Below are 17,871 nucleotides of genomic sequence, written 5' to 3' on the forward strand. Positions count from 1 at the left end.
CCAACGTGCAAATGACTTTTCCGAGGGGCTGCAGAAGGGGGGGAGGGCAGAAGGGCGTTGGGGGGCGGGCCCCGGGGGCGCGCGGAGGGCAGGGCGCGGCGCGGGAAAGTTTGGGGGGCGGGTGCTCCGCGGCCCCGGGGCTGGTGGGCGGGCGGCAGAGGCGCGCCCGGGGGCCGGCCGGCTTTGTGTGCGGCGCGGAGGCCGAGGCCCGGAGCTCGCGGGCCGCGCGGCGAGGCCGGCCCGGGGGCGGGTAGGGCGGCGGGGGGCGACGGCGGCCCGGCGGGGGGCGGCTCGGCGGCGGCGGCGGCGGCGGCGGCCGGTGCGGGCCGGGGGTGGGGGCGAAGGCCGGGCGCCCCCACCGCGCGCCCCCAGCGCCCCCGCCCCCCCGGCCTGAGCGGGGCGGGCGGAGGAGGGAGCGGCAGCAGCGGCGGCGGCAGCGGCGGCGGCGGCGGCGGCATTGTGCGCGCATCAGCAGCCCGGCCCGGGAGGAGCAGGACGCGCCGGGGCCGCCTCCTCCCGCACGGACCCATGAACCAGCCGGGCGGCGCGGCGGCTCCGCAGGTACGACGCGGGGCCGGGGGCATGCACTGCGCGGGGGACCCCGGGGGGCCGGGGCCCGGGGCGCTGCGCCACTTCATTGCAAGATTTGCCAAATGCAAAGTGCTTGGGCACGTTTGCGGGCTTTTTGTGGGCGCTAACGGGAGGGTCGGGGTCTGGATAGCCCCCTTCGGGCGTCGCGGGGTCCAAGGAGGGTGGGGGAGACGATGGGGTCTTTTCGGACCCCCAACTCGGCGCCCTCTCCGGCCCCGGGCTCGGACCGGAGCCCAGAAAACAAAGCGGTGAGAGAACAGAGCAGCCATTTCAGTTTGGACAATTCACATTTTGCAAAAATGCAACCCCTTCCAGCTCTCCCCCCTCCCCTCCAAATTTGCAATTTCCCCCTGACCCTCTCAGCGCTCCGGGTTTCTCATGACCCCCCGGGAGGTTTTTCCTCTCTGGACCCCCATCTTTGCAACAATCTTTTTTTTTTAGGCCATATTTCCCTTTCTCATTTTTTTTTTCTAATTTTTCTTCAAACGGTAGTTTTTTCCCATTAAAACGACGCCACCTAGAGGATACTATTTTGTAAATAAAAAAAGAAATTAAAATTGAAAAGAAATATTTTTTATTTCTTATTTTTTCAAAAGTTTACACTATAAGGCAGTGGAGGGGAAAGGGATTCTTTTTTTTCTTTTTTTCCTTTTTGGGGTGAAAATTTTCACTTTGACCTTTCCAGGAGCATGAAGACAATTTTTATTTCTGAAGCCAAATCCAGATAATATGTAAATGAAAATTAAGCTGGTATTTGAATGAATTCAGTGTTTGAAGGGATGAAAGCAGAAAGCCTCCTAAAACCAAAGTCAATTTTGTTGCCCAACTCATTTTAGTTTGAGAAAAAAACTGACTGAAATGAGGAAAGGAGGGAAATTGTTGAGTTTAGGGAAAACTGGGAGAAATTGGCTTTATGAAGCAATTAGAAATTGTACTTCATTGTAATTTGGAACTTGTTTAGCTCAGCGGGCAAAATAGACTAATTTCACCATTTGGGAATATTTAAGTTTCTCTGTTTCCAAGAAGGAACGATCTGAAAGAGAAAATAGACCCTAAAATGTTGGCTTTGGACACACCCAGAAATTGTAGGGTTTTTTTTTTTTTTTTAAATTTTGTATTTACATTTTACTGCATTTAAAATCCAAGGTTCTAAAGAAAAACAGAACTGGAAAAGTTAGAGTGAAATCCTCTCTTTTTTCCCCAGCGTTTGTTGGGTTTTGTGTTATTTTGTTTTGTTTCGATGAAATAATTAGGACTGTTTTCTGATTTTGTTTTCTGAAAGGTCTAGGCATTTCTTTTTGTTGTTGTTTATTCAGAAAATGTCAGGAACCTTTTCTGAGCAATATTAAGTGGAAGAAATGTAAATTCATTACATTATACAAATTGAGTAGCCCACAGATTTGTAGGAGAGACCGCCATTAAAATAAGATATGCATAATTAACATTATTATGAAAAAACTAACAGTGGATTCACAGAAGCTCATTTTTTAATGACATACAACTGAATCAGTTGATAAAGACAAGGCTTGAGGAATTCTTGGAGGAAGAAAATTTTCCCTTTTCTTGTGCTTGCTCACTCTTCCAATTTGAAAAATTTATTATTTAAAAAAAAATCCAAATTGGTTTCAGGCCTCTTTGATTGTGATGTGGGCTTGGTAGTTTATTAACATTCGTATTTTTTTCCACAAATTTGATTACTTTCAATGGGGAAGAAAAATCCATTAGCCTCTATCATCTTAGGTTATTTGTGATTTTTTTTTTTTAAGCATAAATTTTACTGACTTAAGAAGGAAAGATAAAAAGGGAAGGGCAGAAAGGAGATGAAAATTCTGATTCTTATCCACCTTCTCTTTTGGAACACTTTGCTAAAAAAAAATGAGGTAAAACACCAATTCATCTGATTCTGGCATCAAAATTTAATTTTTTTTTTTTTTTGAAAGAAAAAATCAAAATACAAACAAAAGCCAAACCCAAAGGTACTTGCCTTTGGAACATGAAAGCACATATGCAAATAGCATTTGATGTATTTTTTAGCCTTAAAATGGATCATATGAACGTGAGCAAAAAAAAAAAAAAAAAAAAAAAATTTTTTTAAGAAGACAAATATTGACCGAATTAAAATTTAACAGATAGATGAAAATAAGATACCCACCCAAACTTGGAGGGTTATTTGTGATGAATTACTATCTGATTGAACTTGCTGGGGATTTTGAACCAAAAACAAAAACAAAAAAAGTTCCAATTTTTCTGTCCAAAAGGGGGGGAATATTGTCAGCATTTGTCGGGTGGGATCTTGGGTGGGGAGCTGATGATGGGTCACACAGGGCTCGAACAGGAATCCTGGTGCCCCTTTCGCCAGCCACCAGATACCTTGGAAGAAATGGTAGCCCCAGTCCATGGATTCCCAACCCCGTTTTGGAGAAATTCCTATTTCTAAGGAGCTATAAATTCTGTGAAATATATTTGACAGTGGCAGAGGTTCGACATTTCCCATCATCGCCATTGCATTTGGGAGATTTTATTTTTTTAGTAACAAAATCCTTCAGGGCTGACTGGCCACATTCTGAGATATTTGGAATGAGCTTTCTTTCTTTTTTTTTTTTTTAAGTAGCATAATTACATTTTTTTTTTTCTGTTGAATTATTTAGGCCGATGTCTAGGACAGTCAAAGAATTTATAATTTCCAAGGGCTCTGGTGGCCTCCTGAGACAGTAGGCCTGGGTTTAGCAAGAGATAGAAGAGAGCTATGCCCTGGCCTGGGGAGGGATGGGTAGGCACCCCTACCAGGCATCGGAGAAAAAGTCAGAGTTGTAGATAACAGGTTATTTCTGGTACAAGGAATAAAAATAATTGCAGCATGTCCCTTTGTGTGTCCTGACTCTCCTGACACACAACTCAGATGCCTTCATTACATTCTGCTGAAATTTTGTTGTGTTGTCTACATTTTAAAGGGAACTCCTGGCTAGAAATTGGAAATCATTTCTGTTGTGTAGACCTGTTTTACCCTTGGGGGAAAAAAATGTTTATTCTGATCATGTTTGTTGTAGAGGAAATAGAGGTGCATGATGGTACTGTTGGAGGCGGGGCCAGTTTTCTTTTGTTTCTATTGGCGTCTCTCAGGATTGAGATCTGACCTGGGCTTTGCCTCTTTCACCTCCTATTTTTAGATGGAAATGCGACCAGAAATGGATATACGAGCTAATTTTTATTAGTCCATGTCTGCTCACCACACTCTCTCAGAATATTGGGCAAAAAATCTGGCAAATTGGACTTGAGGGGTGGTAATTTGATGATGGGCTGAGTTATTTTGGTGAAAGATCATTTATACTCACTTTCACAGTAGAGACTCTTATTACTTAATGTTTTGCTTCCCTGCCTAGGAGTTTTTTTTTTTCTAATAAGGTTTGAAATTTCAAGGGCCTGCTTTATAGCTTGACTTTGGACCAAGCAAGGAAACAGGGTTTGCTTATACTTGAGTCTTGCACAGTGGTGAACTTGAACAAGGCCTCTTGCTTTTTGCAGAAGGCAAGCAACAAAGATGGCTGGTCAGTGGAAGGCTGACCTCTCCCTGGTCCTAGAAAATAAATAGGCAATGGTTTGTTTCATTTGAGAAACAGAGTGTAAAAACTCCTTCATTGTCAGATACGATTTCACCCCACCTTTGACTCCACTCTTGGAACGCAGTTTCCTCTGACCCTAGAACCCTCATGTCTTCTCCTTGGTGGGGTGATAAGAGCTTCCTTGCTGTGTTCCACTAGATGTAGAAACCTGACTTTCCATGGTCATGGAGAAATTTGAATTTTTTCTGTGTTCTTGTAGTGTTTCATGTCGATTGTGTTTCCTTCCTGCTGATATAAAGTAAGGTAGATTTGTGGGTTCCCAGGAATCCTAGCTTTCTCACAGTTTTGCTGTATGACCTTGGACAAATCACTTTTTCCTTCCGAGCCTCAGTTTTTGCATTTATAAAATGAGATCTTGGGATCAGAACAACAACAATTATAAATAGGTTTCATCGCTGATTCTGACTCCAAGCTGCCTGGATCCCTGTGTTGAGAAGGATTCTGAGGTCACGTTCCTATGCCCACATCCTGGAGACTGGGGTGCAGTGTCTGCCACAGAATGGGGAGTGCACCTCTTATTTACCATACCTAGGTAGGCTGTGTCACGACCCATTAGTGGGTTGTAAAATCAGTTTGTTGCATCACAACCAGCATAAAAAGATAGAGTAGAATACAGGGGAACACAGAACAGCAGAGGTGTAGCACGATCCTGAAGGTAAGTGTTGTCTCATGAAACTCTTCTTTTATTTATATTGGCTGATGTAGGGACATCATGAGAAATGAAATTAATTGCTGCTGTGAGTCATGGTTAAAAAGAGACTGAAGGGTGCTGGACTACGTGATCCACCATGATGTGCTGCAACTGTACCTTGCTGCTTATACTTGTATTTTTCTCATTTATTATCTTAGCTGACTTTTATGTGAACCCTGTGGGGCAGGTGTCCTGGGCCACATGTTTGTCCCCTGGTTGAGCCTGCCTTCAGGGCCACCTGTGAAGAAGTCTCAGCTGCATGGTGGTCAGGCTCACACCCCAGCTTGCCGGCCTTGGATGAGACCTGAAGGACAGGTGCTAGAGTGAAGGCAGCATCTTGGCCAGATTTTCTTGATGGAAGGGAGATTTTGAGTTATTTGGAATCCCTGTCTTGGTGGGAGGGAGAGCTGTCACAATTACTTTTATTTCTCACTCATACTTCAAATTGCCAGAGGACTCTTTCTGGAGTTCATGTTTCGTCGTCGTCGGCAGCCGTCCGTCTCGAGAGACGATGGTGTAGCTTCTTAAGAGTCTATCTGCACCGCCGAGAATGGCTGTGCAGTCCGACTCGGGAGTGACATGGTATCTGTCTCCTCCCGTGTTGAATCGACATCTTGCGATGACGCTGAAGCTACAGAGCCTGGGCAGGGTAATATGGAGGGTCTGCTGTTGCCCATGCAGCAGACCCACCCTCTCTTCGCAGCTGAAGGGTCCAAGGGAAAGACGGAGTCGATACAGCTTGGGTTCAGGTGCGCCGCAGGAGTTGCCGGTGTTGACTACAACGTCAAACCGCCTTAGGGACTCCGGCTCCGGATTTTCTGTCGGGGTTTACTCCCTTAGCCTTTCCCCAGAAGAGGTATGCCGCAAGGCAGCGGAGGTTTTTTGGAGTCAGAGTTTTCCTTCTCATGTACCCTGACTGGAAGATCGAACCAGCGACACTTAGCTCGCAGGCCGACGCTCAATCCACTGAGCTAAACCAGCCAGGGCAATGGAGTTCATGTTTATGCTGTATTTAAATTGTAATCAGACTCTGTGTGTGTGTGTGTCTATATTTCTGTGTGTATGCGTTTCCTAAACACTCCAGAACTGCTGTGTTAGTCTCCTCGTCTTTTCAATATGTCAGACCGGTGGTGTCCAATAGAAATATGTCTTGAGCCACACATGTGAGCCACATATTTAATTTTAAATTTTCTAGCAATCCTTTAAAAAACGTAAAAAGAAACAGGTGAAATTAATTTTTCTAATTAGTTTATTTTAACTCAATATATCCATAAAATTATCATTTCAGTATGTCATTAACATAAAAACTATTAATGTGATATTTTACATTCTTTCTTGGGGGCTTGTTAAGTCTTTTCTGATTAGCCACATTTCATGTGTTCAGCAGCTGCATGTGGCTAGTGACTGTATTGGTCAGCACAGGGTCAGACCAGCGTTCCATCTGTCGTTACTGGGTGGCCTCAGAGAGTTAGAGATGCATCTTTCAAAGCTCTTGGTTTTGTTGATGGGACGTCCTTCCTGAGCCCTATCTCCTTGGAGGCATTTCAGTTGATAGCGGTGATGAGTTCCATTCATTTAGCCTCTTCTGGCTGAAGTGGTCCATGCCTCCCTTTTATTTGTCCCAAAGCAGTCTTTGGCCAGGGTTAGGCCAGAATGCTGTAGTTACAAATGACAAATGATGGCTAGAAACTTCAGCATGTGTGCCATTGAGGTTGAGAAGTGCAGGAGGCAGTCGTAGGAGGCAGGTTTTAAGTGAAGCATGGCCTGAAAGGATGAAGGTAAAACGAGACAGTGGGTGGGTAAGACCAGGGTTGGGGTTTGAGAGGAGGGGGAAGAGAGGGCAAAGGTGGTTTGTCAGTGAAGTTCATTTCTGAACTGAAGGCAAAACCACCAGGAAATTCCCCCAGGATAGATAGGCCTTAGGTCAGAAGCATAGAAAATTTCTGGCATTCACCCAGTTGGTGAAATGCAAAGCTGGATTTGAGGTCAACCAGACTAGAATTTGAAATCCAACCTCATGGCACAGGTTAGCTTTGTGTTGCTTTGGGGAAGTCACTTCTGGTTTTGAAACCACAGCTTCTGCATCTGGAAAAAGGGGGATAATAATCTTGACCTTGAAGGGTTGTTTTACAGTTAAATGAAGCAGCACATGTGAAAACACCTGGCCAGTCCTTAGAAAGTGGTCTTTGGAAGGGGGTCAACACTTGTTAGTTATCTCTTGACCCGGTGGCCAGCAGGTTTCCAGTTGGGGAGATTGAGTCCCAATAACAGCGAGTCCCCAAAATAAAACTTGTTGGCTTATCTTTATTGGGCAAAGTTAGGTAATAGCAGAAAAGGTACATCTTTTTGGTTGTTCTTTAAGACAGAGCAGGATAAGACATCTCCTGGGCCTTCTGCATCCTTCTTATCAAAGGTGTTCTCAATGATTTCATTCCAGGGATGCTCTAGCTCCTCCGAATAGTTCTGGATTTGTTTCAAAGCCTGTGGCACAGTGTTTAAAAGCAATAAATCTTAATCCTGGTGAACTGTGTACCTTTGAACCTCTTCTCACGCTGGGCCTGCTGTCTCTAGTGCCGTTTCCCTCTTTCATCTCTGCTCCGTGAGAAACCAGACCGCCTAGAACCACCTGCACGTGCTCTTCTGTGGAGCCCTCCCAAGCCTCCCCAGGTAGAGTTCATCTCCCCCCACTTCGCGGCACTTCCCGGATGCTCTGGACTCAGATGAGAATTGGTTGGTTGCATTTCTGTTTCTCTAGCCAGCTTGTGAGTTCCTTGAGGGCAGAGATCATGGGTTATTCATTTTCGGGTGTGGCACAGAGCAGTAGCTCAGTAAATATTTGATGACTTAATCTTATTTTTGGAAATAGCTCAGATCAGTGGGATTTGAGTCTAGTGAAGAGTAAGGTGACCTCTTTGGGTTTGGTGATTTGGTCAAAACTAGTATTGGATTAGGGAGCTGTAGCACTTTTTCTTAGAGCCGGCTCTGAAGGCATGGCCCCCTGAGAATGGTAAAGCAGAGGGGGCTTGTTGGTTGTGGGAATAATACTTCTTTGACTTTTCCTGTGTCGGGAAATTCTTAAAAAGGTCCCACCCTCTTCACTCTGTTGTATAAACTATTGCGTTAAAATGGCTTGGAGGCCATCTAGGATCAGCATCCAGATGGTCGATGTGCAGGTGGGGTGAATGGGGCTCAGTGTTTCTGAGGAGGTGGGGATGGGGGAAGTTTCGAGGTGGAAGGGGTTCGACAATACCCTGTGGTGCTCTACAAGCTGGTCTTCTTGGCCATGGGCCCAGGAACTGGACACGAAGGGGCCGTTTGCAGAGTCCCCCCAGACACGTGGACCCCTGAAACTTGAAGTAGCTAACTGTGTGATTTGATGTTCAACCAGACTCCATCTTTGATTGGTGTCTGGTGTAGATGCCAAAGATGAAGGAAAATTGAGAACATTCTGTTTATTTGCTTAATCTTTTTTGGTAAGTTTTATAAAACACTGCCATTTTTAACACTTAATGTGTGGATCAGCTCAGCAAGTGAGCACAGGATCCCAGTTGGAGGTAGACCTTATTTCCTCAGTGGTGTGTTCCCATATGTTCCTGTTTCTGAAACTGGGATGTGTGTTACAATAGATGTGATCTGTTAGCACACAGTTTCTGCCTCTTATGTTTTTCTTCTCAAAAAGCTGTTACAAAATCGATGGTGTATCTTGCATCTTGGAATTGAGGAAATAAGAATGTCATGTTCCTGGTGAAGTGGATTGTGAATTTAGGGATTTCCAGTTACGCATATATATATATATATATATATATATATATATATATATATATATATACTTAATTTAACTTCACTTATCTCTTGGTTTGGCAGGACTTCACATTGGGAAGAAGCCTCTGGAACTCTGAGTTAGCATCCCTTTCCCTGTATAACTTGGCTTCTCTAAAAGGTGTTAGTAGCCAGTGGGAGGGCAGTGGTGATCCTTTGTAAACCGTGGCCCTTCTGTACAGCCACATGCATGGGCTGTCCTGCCAGTGGCAGCACATGAGTTTGACATTTCCAAAGGTGGAATGAACAGATTGAAGAGTTCAGGGGCAAGGCCTGGCTCTTCTCTCTGCTCCAGTCTTTATCATTTTGTGATCTTGGCCAGAGTGTTTATTTCCCTGCACCTGTTCTCCTTGTCTGTAAAGTTGGGGTAGTAGTGATGATGATGAAAAGTGTGGCATAGGATTCTTGTAAGAAGTTGTGAGGGATGTGAGAAAAAAAGCTTTGTAAAGGGCAAAGTGCTTTTCACCTACAGTGAGTTACTTGTACACCATGGAATCCAGGAACGGTAAATAAGTAACATACATGGCTCTGCTCCCTATTTCCATGCCTGTGGCAGACGTTGCTAATCGATCATGCCAGTCTTTCCCATTGAGTCTGGCCAGTGGCCTCAGAGTCCTCCTTAGTATGATGCTACTGCTCAGTTGGATTTAGCATGGGATGGACATAAAGTCAATTTGTCATTCTTGATCTAGTGTCTGTCTGTCTCTTTCTCAGAAGTGCGGTGGAGCTCCTTGTCCAAAATCTCAGTGAAGACGCAGAGGTGGAACTTCAAGCCTCAGATTTCTCCTCAAGCAATGCTTTCCCTACTATTTGCACATACATTGTGTCAAAAGGAATTAAAGTTAATTTGGTCCTGAGAAATAGAGGCTCCTGACTGTTATAATTAGACACCCTCGGGGTTGTCAGCAAAGCAGGGCTGGATGACCTGCTTCTCTGCCTGATCCTGGAGTGATCAGGTTTCAAAGGGGAGATACTGGTGGCAGGGCCACTGGGTTGGGCGATGTCCCTTGTTCACTCCTCTAGTGCAGATGACATGGCAGAGGGGCAAAGCAGGCCTTGGGGTCCTTGGATGGTGACCTGAGTTTGCCATAAATTTGCTGTTTACAGACCATAAGACCACAGATCAGTTGCTCAGTCTCTGAGAATCTTAATTTCTACATCTGGGAAATAGGATGGAGTAATCTTTCACAAGAATGAAATGAAATAACATATTTGAAAATACTTTTTAAACCGAAGCCCTAATATGTGTGTGTGTGTGTGTGTGTGTGTGTTTTTTAACATGTGTTCGTTTTTGTAACTAGCACGAATTATTAGTGCTCTGTTGGGTAAATTGTTTAAACCCAGAGTCATAGATGGGTGCCCACAAGGTACATTGGGTGTTGGTCTCAGGTTTAAAAAGTTTGGTAGTTTTAGACCTTGACAGGGTATGCAATCACTTCCTCCCTGCCTCCCATCGCTGTCACATAGGTGACCCGCCTCCCATCGCTGTCACATAGGTGACCTGCCTGGCGGAGGCACTGGCGTTTGGGCCCACTAACACAGCCCACTGCCGCACCTCCCCCCCCTTCCCGCAAGCATCACACAGTGGACTTAAAAGTGCTTCATAAACAGCAAAGGGCTGGAGAAACACGTTGGCGGCGACAACTCCTTTCTTCTCTTACAAGGGAAAGGAGGGAGGCCGAGGTGAGCATGGTATTGAGTTGACAGAAAAAGGATATAAATATTTTGGCTGACAAAGCAGGAGGAGGCTTCATATATAAGCTAAGGAGAATAAATGGAGTCAGGCGGCGCTCGGTTCCCCAGCCTGCCATAGAAAACACAGGAGAACCTGCTTTCTAGTGAAGTGAGCTTTGTGTCAGGGATGGAATCTTCGATTCCCAGGGGCCAGCCCTGGGCCTGTGGGGCGGGGGGCTCAGAGGGAGAAGCAAAACCTGATACCTGTCCCATGGGTGGAAATGACTCCTGCAATGAGGAGGAGGCCTAAGTGTCCCTGAGGCCTGAGTGTGGCCCCTGGCTTGCTGGTAACATTCAAAGTCAGTAGCAGTTTTGGCCACTTTACTGGATGTGTTATTGTCCAAGACAGCATGCCTGAGGGCTGAGCCATTGCCACCTCTCAGCTTTGCGTCTCTGCCAGACAAATCCCAACCAGCCCCAAGACTACTGTAGAGAATTACGGATGTGAGTTTTGATAGGGTGAAATTTTGCTGAGAATGTGCGTTTTCTTTTATTTGGGGCTCAGAGTTCTGCGAGCCAGTCAGACCTAGGCAGGGCACTTGGAATACCCAGGAAGAACAGGTGAAGACATTTTTGGATGCTGGCAATTTTTAATTTTTAATTTTTGTAATTTCATCAGTTGGGAAAAATAACTATAAAATGTACGTGTGTTTATGTGGGTGTTTCTTATAACGTATGCTGGAATAGCAGGAAGTGAAAGCAATCTGGAATAAAACAAACTGGCCTGAAATGAAGCCTCAGGGAAGAGAGACTTCCCAGGGGTGCTGCTACTGGCTTGAGGTGGAACTTGTTGTGTGGCTGGTCTCCTTTTTGGATCAGAGGAGTCTAGAGCTGGAAAGGTAAATTAGGGATCATCTGAACTTGTGCCAGCCAATGTGCATTGCTAACCGCTAGCCACTGTGTCTCTTGGACAGTTGGACTGTGGCCAGCCTGAGTTGGGATGTATTGTAAAAGTCAAGTCTACACCGTTTTTTGTAGACTTCGTGTGTGTGTGTGGGGAGATTGAAAGATCTCAGTAATAATTTTTAAAATATTGATTACAGGTTGAAATAACACTTTATGTAAAATACATTATTCATATTAATTTCACTATTTAACTTTCTTTTTAAACAGTGAAGTGACTAGAAAATTTGAAATTCCCTATGTGGTTTATATTATGTTTTTATTGGACAGTGCAGATGGAAGCCAGCCTGTTCTCCTCAGAGAGGGGGAGTGACTTCCTCAGAGACACACAGCAGCTCCACCAGGTACCTGGACGGACAGCAGGACTCAGGTTGGGATGGAGAAGGAAGGATGATGTGGTGGTGCAGACATCAGTATAACAAGGTGGTTAGAATGAAGGGGTAATGGGAATTTATGAGAGGGCCACACACAGTAAGAGAGAGGGAGGAGAGAGGGAAAGGAGAAAGAGACAGAGAGGGAGAGGGGAGGGAGGGGGAGAGAAATTGATTTTGAGAGATGGAGATTCATAATTTGAGGGGAAAATTAAACTCTTTCCCACTTTGCTTCTCCATTCCCCTAAACATTAATTAACCACTTAGGAAGGAAGAAAGTAAATCTAACAAGGCAGGCAAAAACAAATCTAAAAGATTACCCCCAACAATTTCTCTGCTTGCCAAAGAATTTCAAAATCTGTTTTTTGCAAAGTCTTTGCGTTTTAACTGGGGTTTTTCTGAAAGAGAGTACGGTGCAGGGCATAAAAACCCAGGTCACATTAGGGGTTGTGGATTTTGGGTCCTGGGGCCTGGAAGTCATTCTGTTGCAGAGTTACATCTGTTCTCTGTAATGATTTGGGAAGCAGGGCTTCTAGAAGACCCAGAGGGCATCCTGCTGTAGTGGTGGGCAGGGCAGGTAGCAACCCTGACCTCTGACCTGGTACAGAGACTGGAGCAGGGTGTCTAGCCCCAGGGGGAATAGCAAAGCTCACTTGAACCCAGGTCTCTAACTTTACAGCCCAGTTCTTCTGTTCTTAGTGTTTTGAAAGGCATTTGAGCCCTATGTCAGAAATTCAGCCCACACATTTTTGTTTTTCAATTGGGAATGCTTTCTGTCAAAAGGCTGAAGTTTAGGATTCTTATTTATTTCACTTGATTTCTTGCAAAATAGGATTTTTCTGCCTCGAACTCTAATTATTACCCATATACCAAGTATTTATTATATGCTAGGCACTGGGCTAAGTGTTTAACATCTATTATTTCATTTAATTCAATCACCCTGGAGAGTACAGTTTTGTTTGTTTGTTTTAAATAATAAGGGTATTGAGATTCAGAGGTGAATGGAATTGCACAAGATTACACAGCTAATTAGTGGCAGTTGGAGTCAAGTTCAGATAGTCGTCAAAAGCCAGGCTTACAACAGCCTGTTGAGTCTTCAAAGCCCTAGCCCCAAACATGAGAGTAAAGAAGACTTTAAGGTGACCGTTCCCGTTTTATAGTTGAGGAAGGTGAAGTATCTTGCCCAAGGTGTGGAGTTGGTGATTGGGCTGGGACTTGAACCCAGGTCCTTTAGATGCTCCGCCCATGCCCTCTTGGAAGTTGTACTGAACCGTGGTGTCTTGGGAAGTTGCCCTCCGCACACTGTAGGGCCTGGGTCTGGGCTCTCAGGCTCTCGCTCCCCAGCTCCCAGCAGCGCCTCCGCAGACCAGCGGGTTGTGTGTTTCCTGTGCATAGAGCCTTTAATACCGCGTTTGAAAACAGTTGCAGAAGGTTTGCTGTAATTAATTACATTTGACATACTTGGAATCGGGGCCTCCTGGATTCAGAATGCAAATTTATGCCCAGACAGATGTAAGGTATGCTTGCAGCCAAGCGCTCTGGCACGTCCCAGCCAGGGCCTGCGGCATCGCTCGCTGCTCTGATGGGACTGCTGTCAGGGCCGGTGGGGTGGTGCAGGCAGGACTCACACTCGGGATTCCTGGAGCCCACAGGCTGCTGGAGGAGAAGAACCCGGGTCTCCACTCGGAGCCCTGCTCCTAACTCAGCCATGGTTTGGGGTAATTTTTTTCCTTGTCTTGGGCCTTGGTTCCCGTACTATGTATACAATAAAGGCTGGGATTAGATGATATTAGAAAGCATGATGCTACTATAGTTTGTTCAGGAGCAGCAGGGCAATTAATCCGAGTTGGAGTTTGGAGGGCAGGCTTTTCGAAGTACTTTGGATAAACAGCTGAGGTGGGAAAGGCTAGAAACAGGGAGGTAAGCAGGTGGCTATTGGAACAGACAGGAGAGGCGTACAAGGTCTCGTATTAGCACAAGGTGTTGCTGACTTCCAGGGCTCCTCATAGAGGAGGCACCCGTGCAGCATCAGCGCATCCTCCTGCCCACACACACTTACCCCACCATCTACATTAGATAGTTATTGCTTCGTACCAGATCACCCCCAAACTTAGCGGCTTAAGACAACAATAATGACTTATATTGTCTTTCATGGTTTCTGTGGGTCAGGACTTTGGGAGGAGCTCCGTTGGTTGGTCTAATTTAGGGTCTCTGTGGTTGTGGTCTATCATGGCTCTGGCTGGCTCATCTTCAAGTCTTCACTACTCTCATATTTAATGCTTAAAGCTTGGAAGACTTGAAGAGCTGAAGTCCCTCGGGTATCCATCCATCCATATCTATATCCATGTGGCCTCTCCAGCATCCATGGCCTGATTTCTGTGTGGCACCTTGAGGCTCCAATGTGCACGTCCTAGGAGAGAAAGAGTGGAGCAGGACTTGGCCTTAGCAACCGTGCGGCCTGACTTCCACCTCGGTCTGTTGGTTGAGGCAATCACAAAGACGTACCTCAGTTCAAGGGAGAGATGCACGACGTTTCTCACCTTTATGGTAATCTCCTTAGCATCCTTCTCTAGAAGGCTGAGTGCTGAATCACGCTATGGTCACCTGCGGCAGGTGGTATAGACTGTATTTCTACTCGGAGATCATCAGTGCTCATTTTACACGTTGTGGCCATCACCTTGTACTGCCAGTATTCTTAATCTTTGATGTCCCAAAGGGCAAACTAATGAGATCAAACATCTGTTGGTATGTTTTTATTAGCCATTTGCATTTCTTCTTTTGTGAATCTCCTGTTTCAGCATTTTGCCCTTTTTTCTCTTGGGGGTGTTTATCTTTTCCTTTATGTTTTTTTATTCAAAGCCTTTTGAATTTTATAGATACCGACTCTTTGTTATTTAGGTTCCAAGTATTTTTCACTAGAGTTATTTTTTTTTTAACTTTGTTATTGTTACTTAGTGGTGGTTAAATAAAATGTTTACATTTTTGTGTTTTGGATTCCGTGGTTTTTTTGGTGTTAGGCTTTAAAAGACGTTCCCACATTAAGAATTTATAGTGAAAAGGCTGCCTACAGAATGGGAGAAAATATATTCAAATCATATATGTGGTAATTTTCAGAATACGTGAAAAACTCCTACAACCCAACAACAACAAAATAACCCCATTACTTAAAAAATGGGCAAAGGACTTGAATAAATATTTATCTAAAGAAGCTATGCAAATAACCAACAAGCATACGAAAATATGTTCAACATTACTAATAATTAGAGAAATTTAAAACCACAATGAGATATTATCTCATACCCATTAGGACAGTCACTATCAAAAACAAAAACAAAGTAAGTAGTATTGGCGACGATGTAGAGAGATCAGAACCCTTGTGTACTGTTTGGTATAGCTGCTATGGGAAACGGTTTCTCAAAAAATAAAGAATAGAATTACCATATGATTCAGCAATTCTGCTTCTGGGTGTATATCTAAAAGAATTCATAGCAGGATTTCATAGAGGTGTTTGTCTACCCATATTTATTGCAACATTATTCACAATGGCCAAGAGGTGGACATAACTCATACCCATTAATAAATTAATGGAGCCCTGTCTGGTGTGGCTCAGTGGATTGAGTGCTGTCCTGGGAACCGAAAGGTTGCTGGTTCGATTCCCAGTCAGGGCACATGCCTGGGTTGTGATCCAGGTCCCCACATGGGGGCATGTGAGAGACAACCAATTAATGTTTCTCTCTCTCACTTTCTCCCTCCCTCCCCCTTTCTCTAAAAATAAATAAATTAACTCTTAAAAACATGAATGGAATGGATACACAAAATGTGGTATATGCGTAAAATGGAATATTATTCAGCCTTACAAGCGAAGGAGATCCTTTTACACCTTACAGTATGGATAAAGCTTGAGGACATTGTGCTAGGTGAAATAATCCAGTCACAAAAAGACAAATACTCGTATGGGGTAGGTAAAGCAGTTTAACTCATAGAAAGAGAAAGTAGAATGAGGGTTGGCAGGGGTCAACAGAGCAATGATGAGATGTTCAGTGGGTATAAGGTTTCAGTTTTACAATGAAAGGTTTCTAGAGACATGTTGCACAACAGCACTGTGACTGTACTTAGCACTGCTGAACTGTACACTTAAAATGGCTAAGGGGATTAAAAAAGAAGTGAAACATATAACCTAACAAATCAATAGTTTGTCTTCTACAAACATAACAGTCATAGTTGTTTATTTGCAGGGGATACATTCCAAGGTCCCTAAAGAATGCCAGAAACCATGGCTAGAACCAAACCCTATATACACTGCTTTTTCCTGGACATTCATATCTTTTCCCTTAAAGGAAGCACTATATGGCTTCTCTTCGGCGTATCCAGATCGCCAGCGTTACTACCTGAACTTTGGGACTAATATTAATTAAAAGAATTGTAACTTGATTACAAGCGCTGCAGGACCACGGCAGGTGATCTAATAACCAAGGAGGCTACCAAGTGACAAATGGGTGGGTAGTATATCCAACCTGGACATATTCGCATCCTGGGTGGATGGAGCGGGACCCTCGAGATTTTGTCACACTAAGAATGGTGTGCCATTTAAAACTTATGAGTTGTTTATTTCTAGAATTTTTCATTTCATGTTTTCACCTTTGTTGACTGGGCAGCTGAGACTGTGAAAGGTGAAACCTCAGATGACGGGCACTACTGTGCACTCATGAAATCCTTGTGCCTGTATACCATGCAAGACGTGTGTTGTGAGTACTCATAATAGAATTGTTTATAACATTAAGTACCTGGGAACAAAACAAAGACCTTATAAAAATATTCATCCTTATTTCTTCTGTGATTTTGTATAGTTTTGTTTCCTTACATTTAAATGGTTTATCTAACTAGAATGTGTTTGCTTTAGAGGAGGAATGAAAGGACCGGCTCCCCCCACAGCCCCCAAATGATGAGCTACTTGCTGTGTAATTGAATGATCAGCCAATACTTGAATGATCCATCTTTAACTCCTTGAAATGCTATCTTCATCTTATATTAAATTTCCATATTCTGGACCCTCTGTTACATTCTCTGGGTGTTTTAATACAACGCTTTTTAATTTGATCGCCTTAAAATAAACTTTTAACACTAGAATCATGTCTTAAGAACAGACATAACATATAAATTGTCACCTGTGGCGCTCACCAAGTTGGGGCAGTTTTCTGGTGAGCTCCTTCACTGCAAAGACTCCTTGCTACCCAGAGTGGGCTCAGGGCCATTATAGATTCGGAAACTGAGGTTCAGTGAGGTTGGGTAACTTGCCCTTGTGGCTAATTGGTGCTCTCATTTACCGTTACCCGGGACGTGGCAGCGGGAAGTTTGGAGCTTGGGTGTGTCCAGCCTCAAAGCGTCTGGACTTCTTTTAACAACATTCTGTGCCTCATGGGTGCATGGGTATCTTTCCGTAGGAACCCTATATACCTCTGCCTCATTGTGCCTGGCATAGAGTGGTGCTAGTAGGTGCTTATGGAATTGGATGGGAAGCCACAGTCACGGCTTATTTGAAACAGGATTTAGTAAATGGATTATTCCCTGGCTGCAATTAGATATATGCTAACATTTATTTTAATAAATTAATTCTAAATAATCAATGTAAACTAATATTACAGAAGAAATCAGAAAATAAAGAAATCAAAAGATAGTGCTGAATCAATTCTAGCCCCCTTATAATCACTATTAAAATTTGGTGCATTTCCTTCTAGTCATTTTATAAGCATGTTTTTATTATTTGAATCATAATGTATTAGACGTTTTGCCTCCTGCCTTTTCTTCCGTCTTTTCTTTGTTTTCCTAATCATCATTTTTCAAAACTGCATGATATTCACAGAAGAGAATGAACATAGTTTTTTAAAATCCTCACCCAAGGATACACTTACTGATTTTAGAGAGAGAGGAGGAGGGAGGAGAGACAGGGAGGGAGAGAAAGAAGGAAAGAGAGAGAGAGAAGCGTTGATATGAGAGAGTCACATAGATTGGTTGCCTCCGCACACGCCATGACCAGAGCTCAAACCCTGAACCTGGGTGTGTGCCCCGACCTGGGATTGAACTGCAGCCTTTGATGTGTGGGACAATGCTCCAACCAACTGAGCCCCCTGGCCGGGGCTGAAAA

General features: G+C 44.2%; 1 protein-coding gene across 1 annotated transcript in view; it reads left to right on the forward strand.

The window, feature by feature from the left end:
- Nucleotides 1–474: 474 nt before the first annotated feature.
- The window catches only part of ZNF618 (zinc finger protein 618), a 158,745-nt gene continuing 141,348 nt past the window's right edge, over nt 475–17,871 (forward strand). The window contains exon 1 of the mRNA XM_090274609.1: nt 475–561. Within this exon, the coding sequence (XP_090130735.1) occupies nt 529–561 (33 nt within the window). The 5' untranslated portion in view covers nt 475–528. The remainder of the gene's footprint in view (nt 562–17,871) is intronic.

Source organism: Furipterus horrens, unplaced genomic scaffold (assembly GCF_987537825.1).
Source record: "Furipterus horrens unplaced genomic scaffold, mFurHor1.1.pri manual_scaffold_4, whole genome shotgun sequence".
NCBI lineage: Eukaryota > Metazoa > Chordata > Mammalia > Chiroptera > Furipteridae > Furipterus > Furipterus horrens.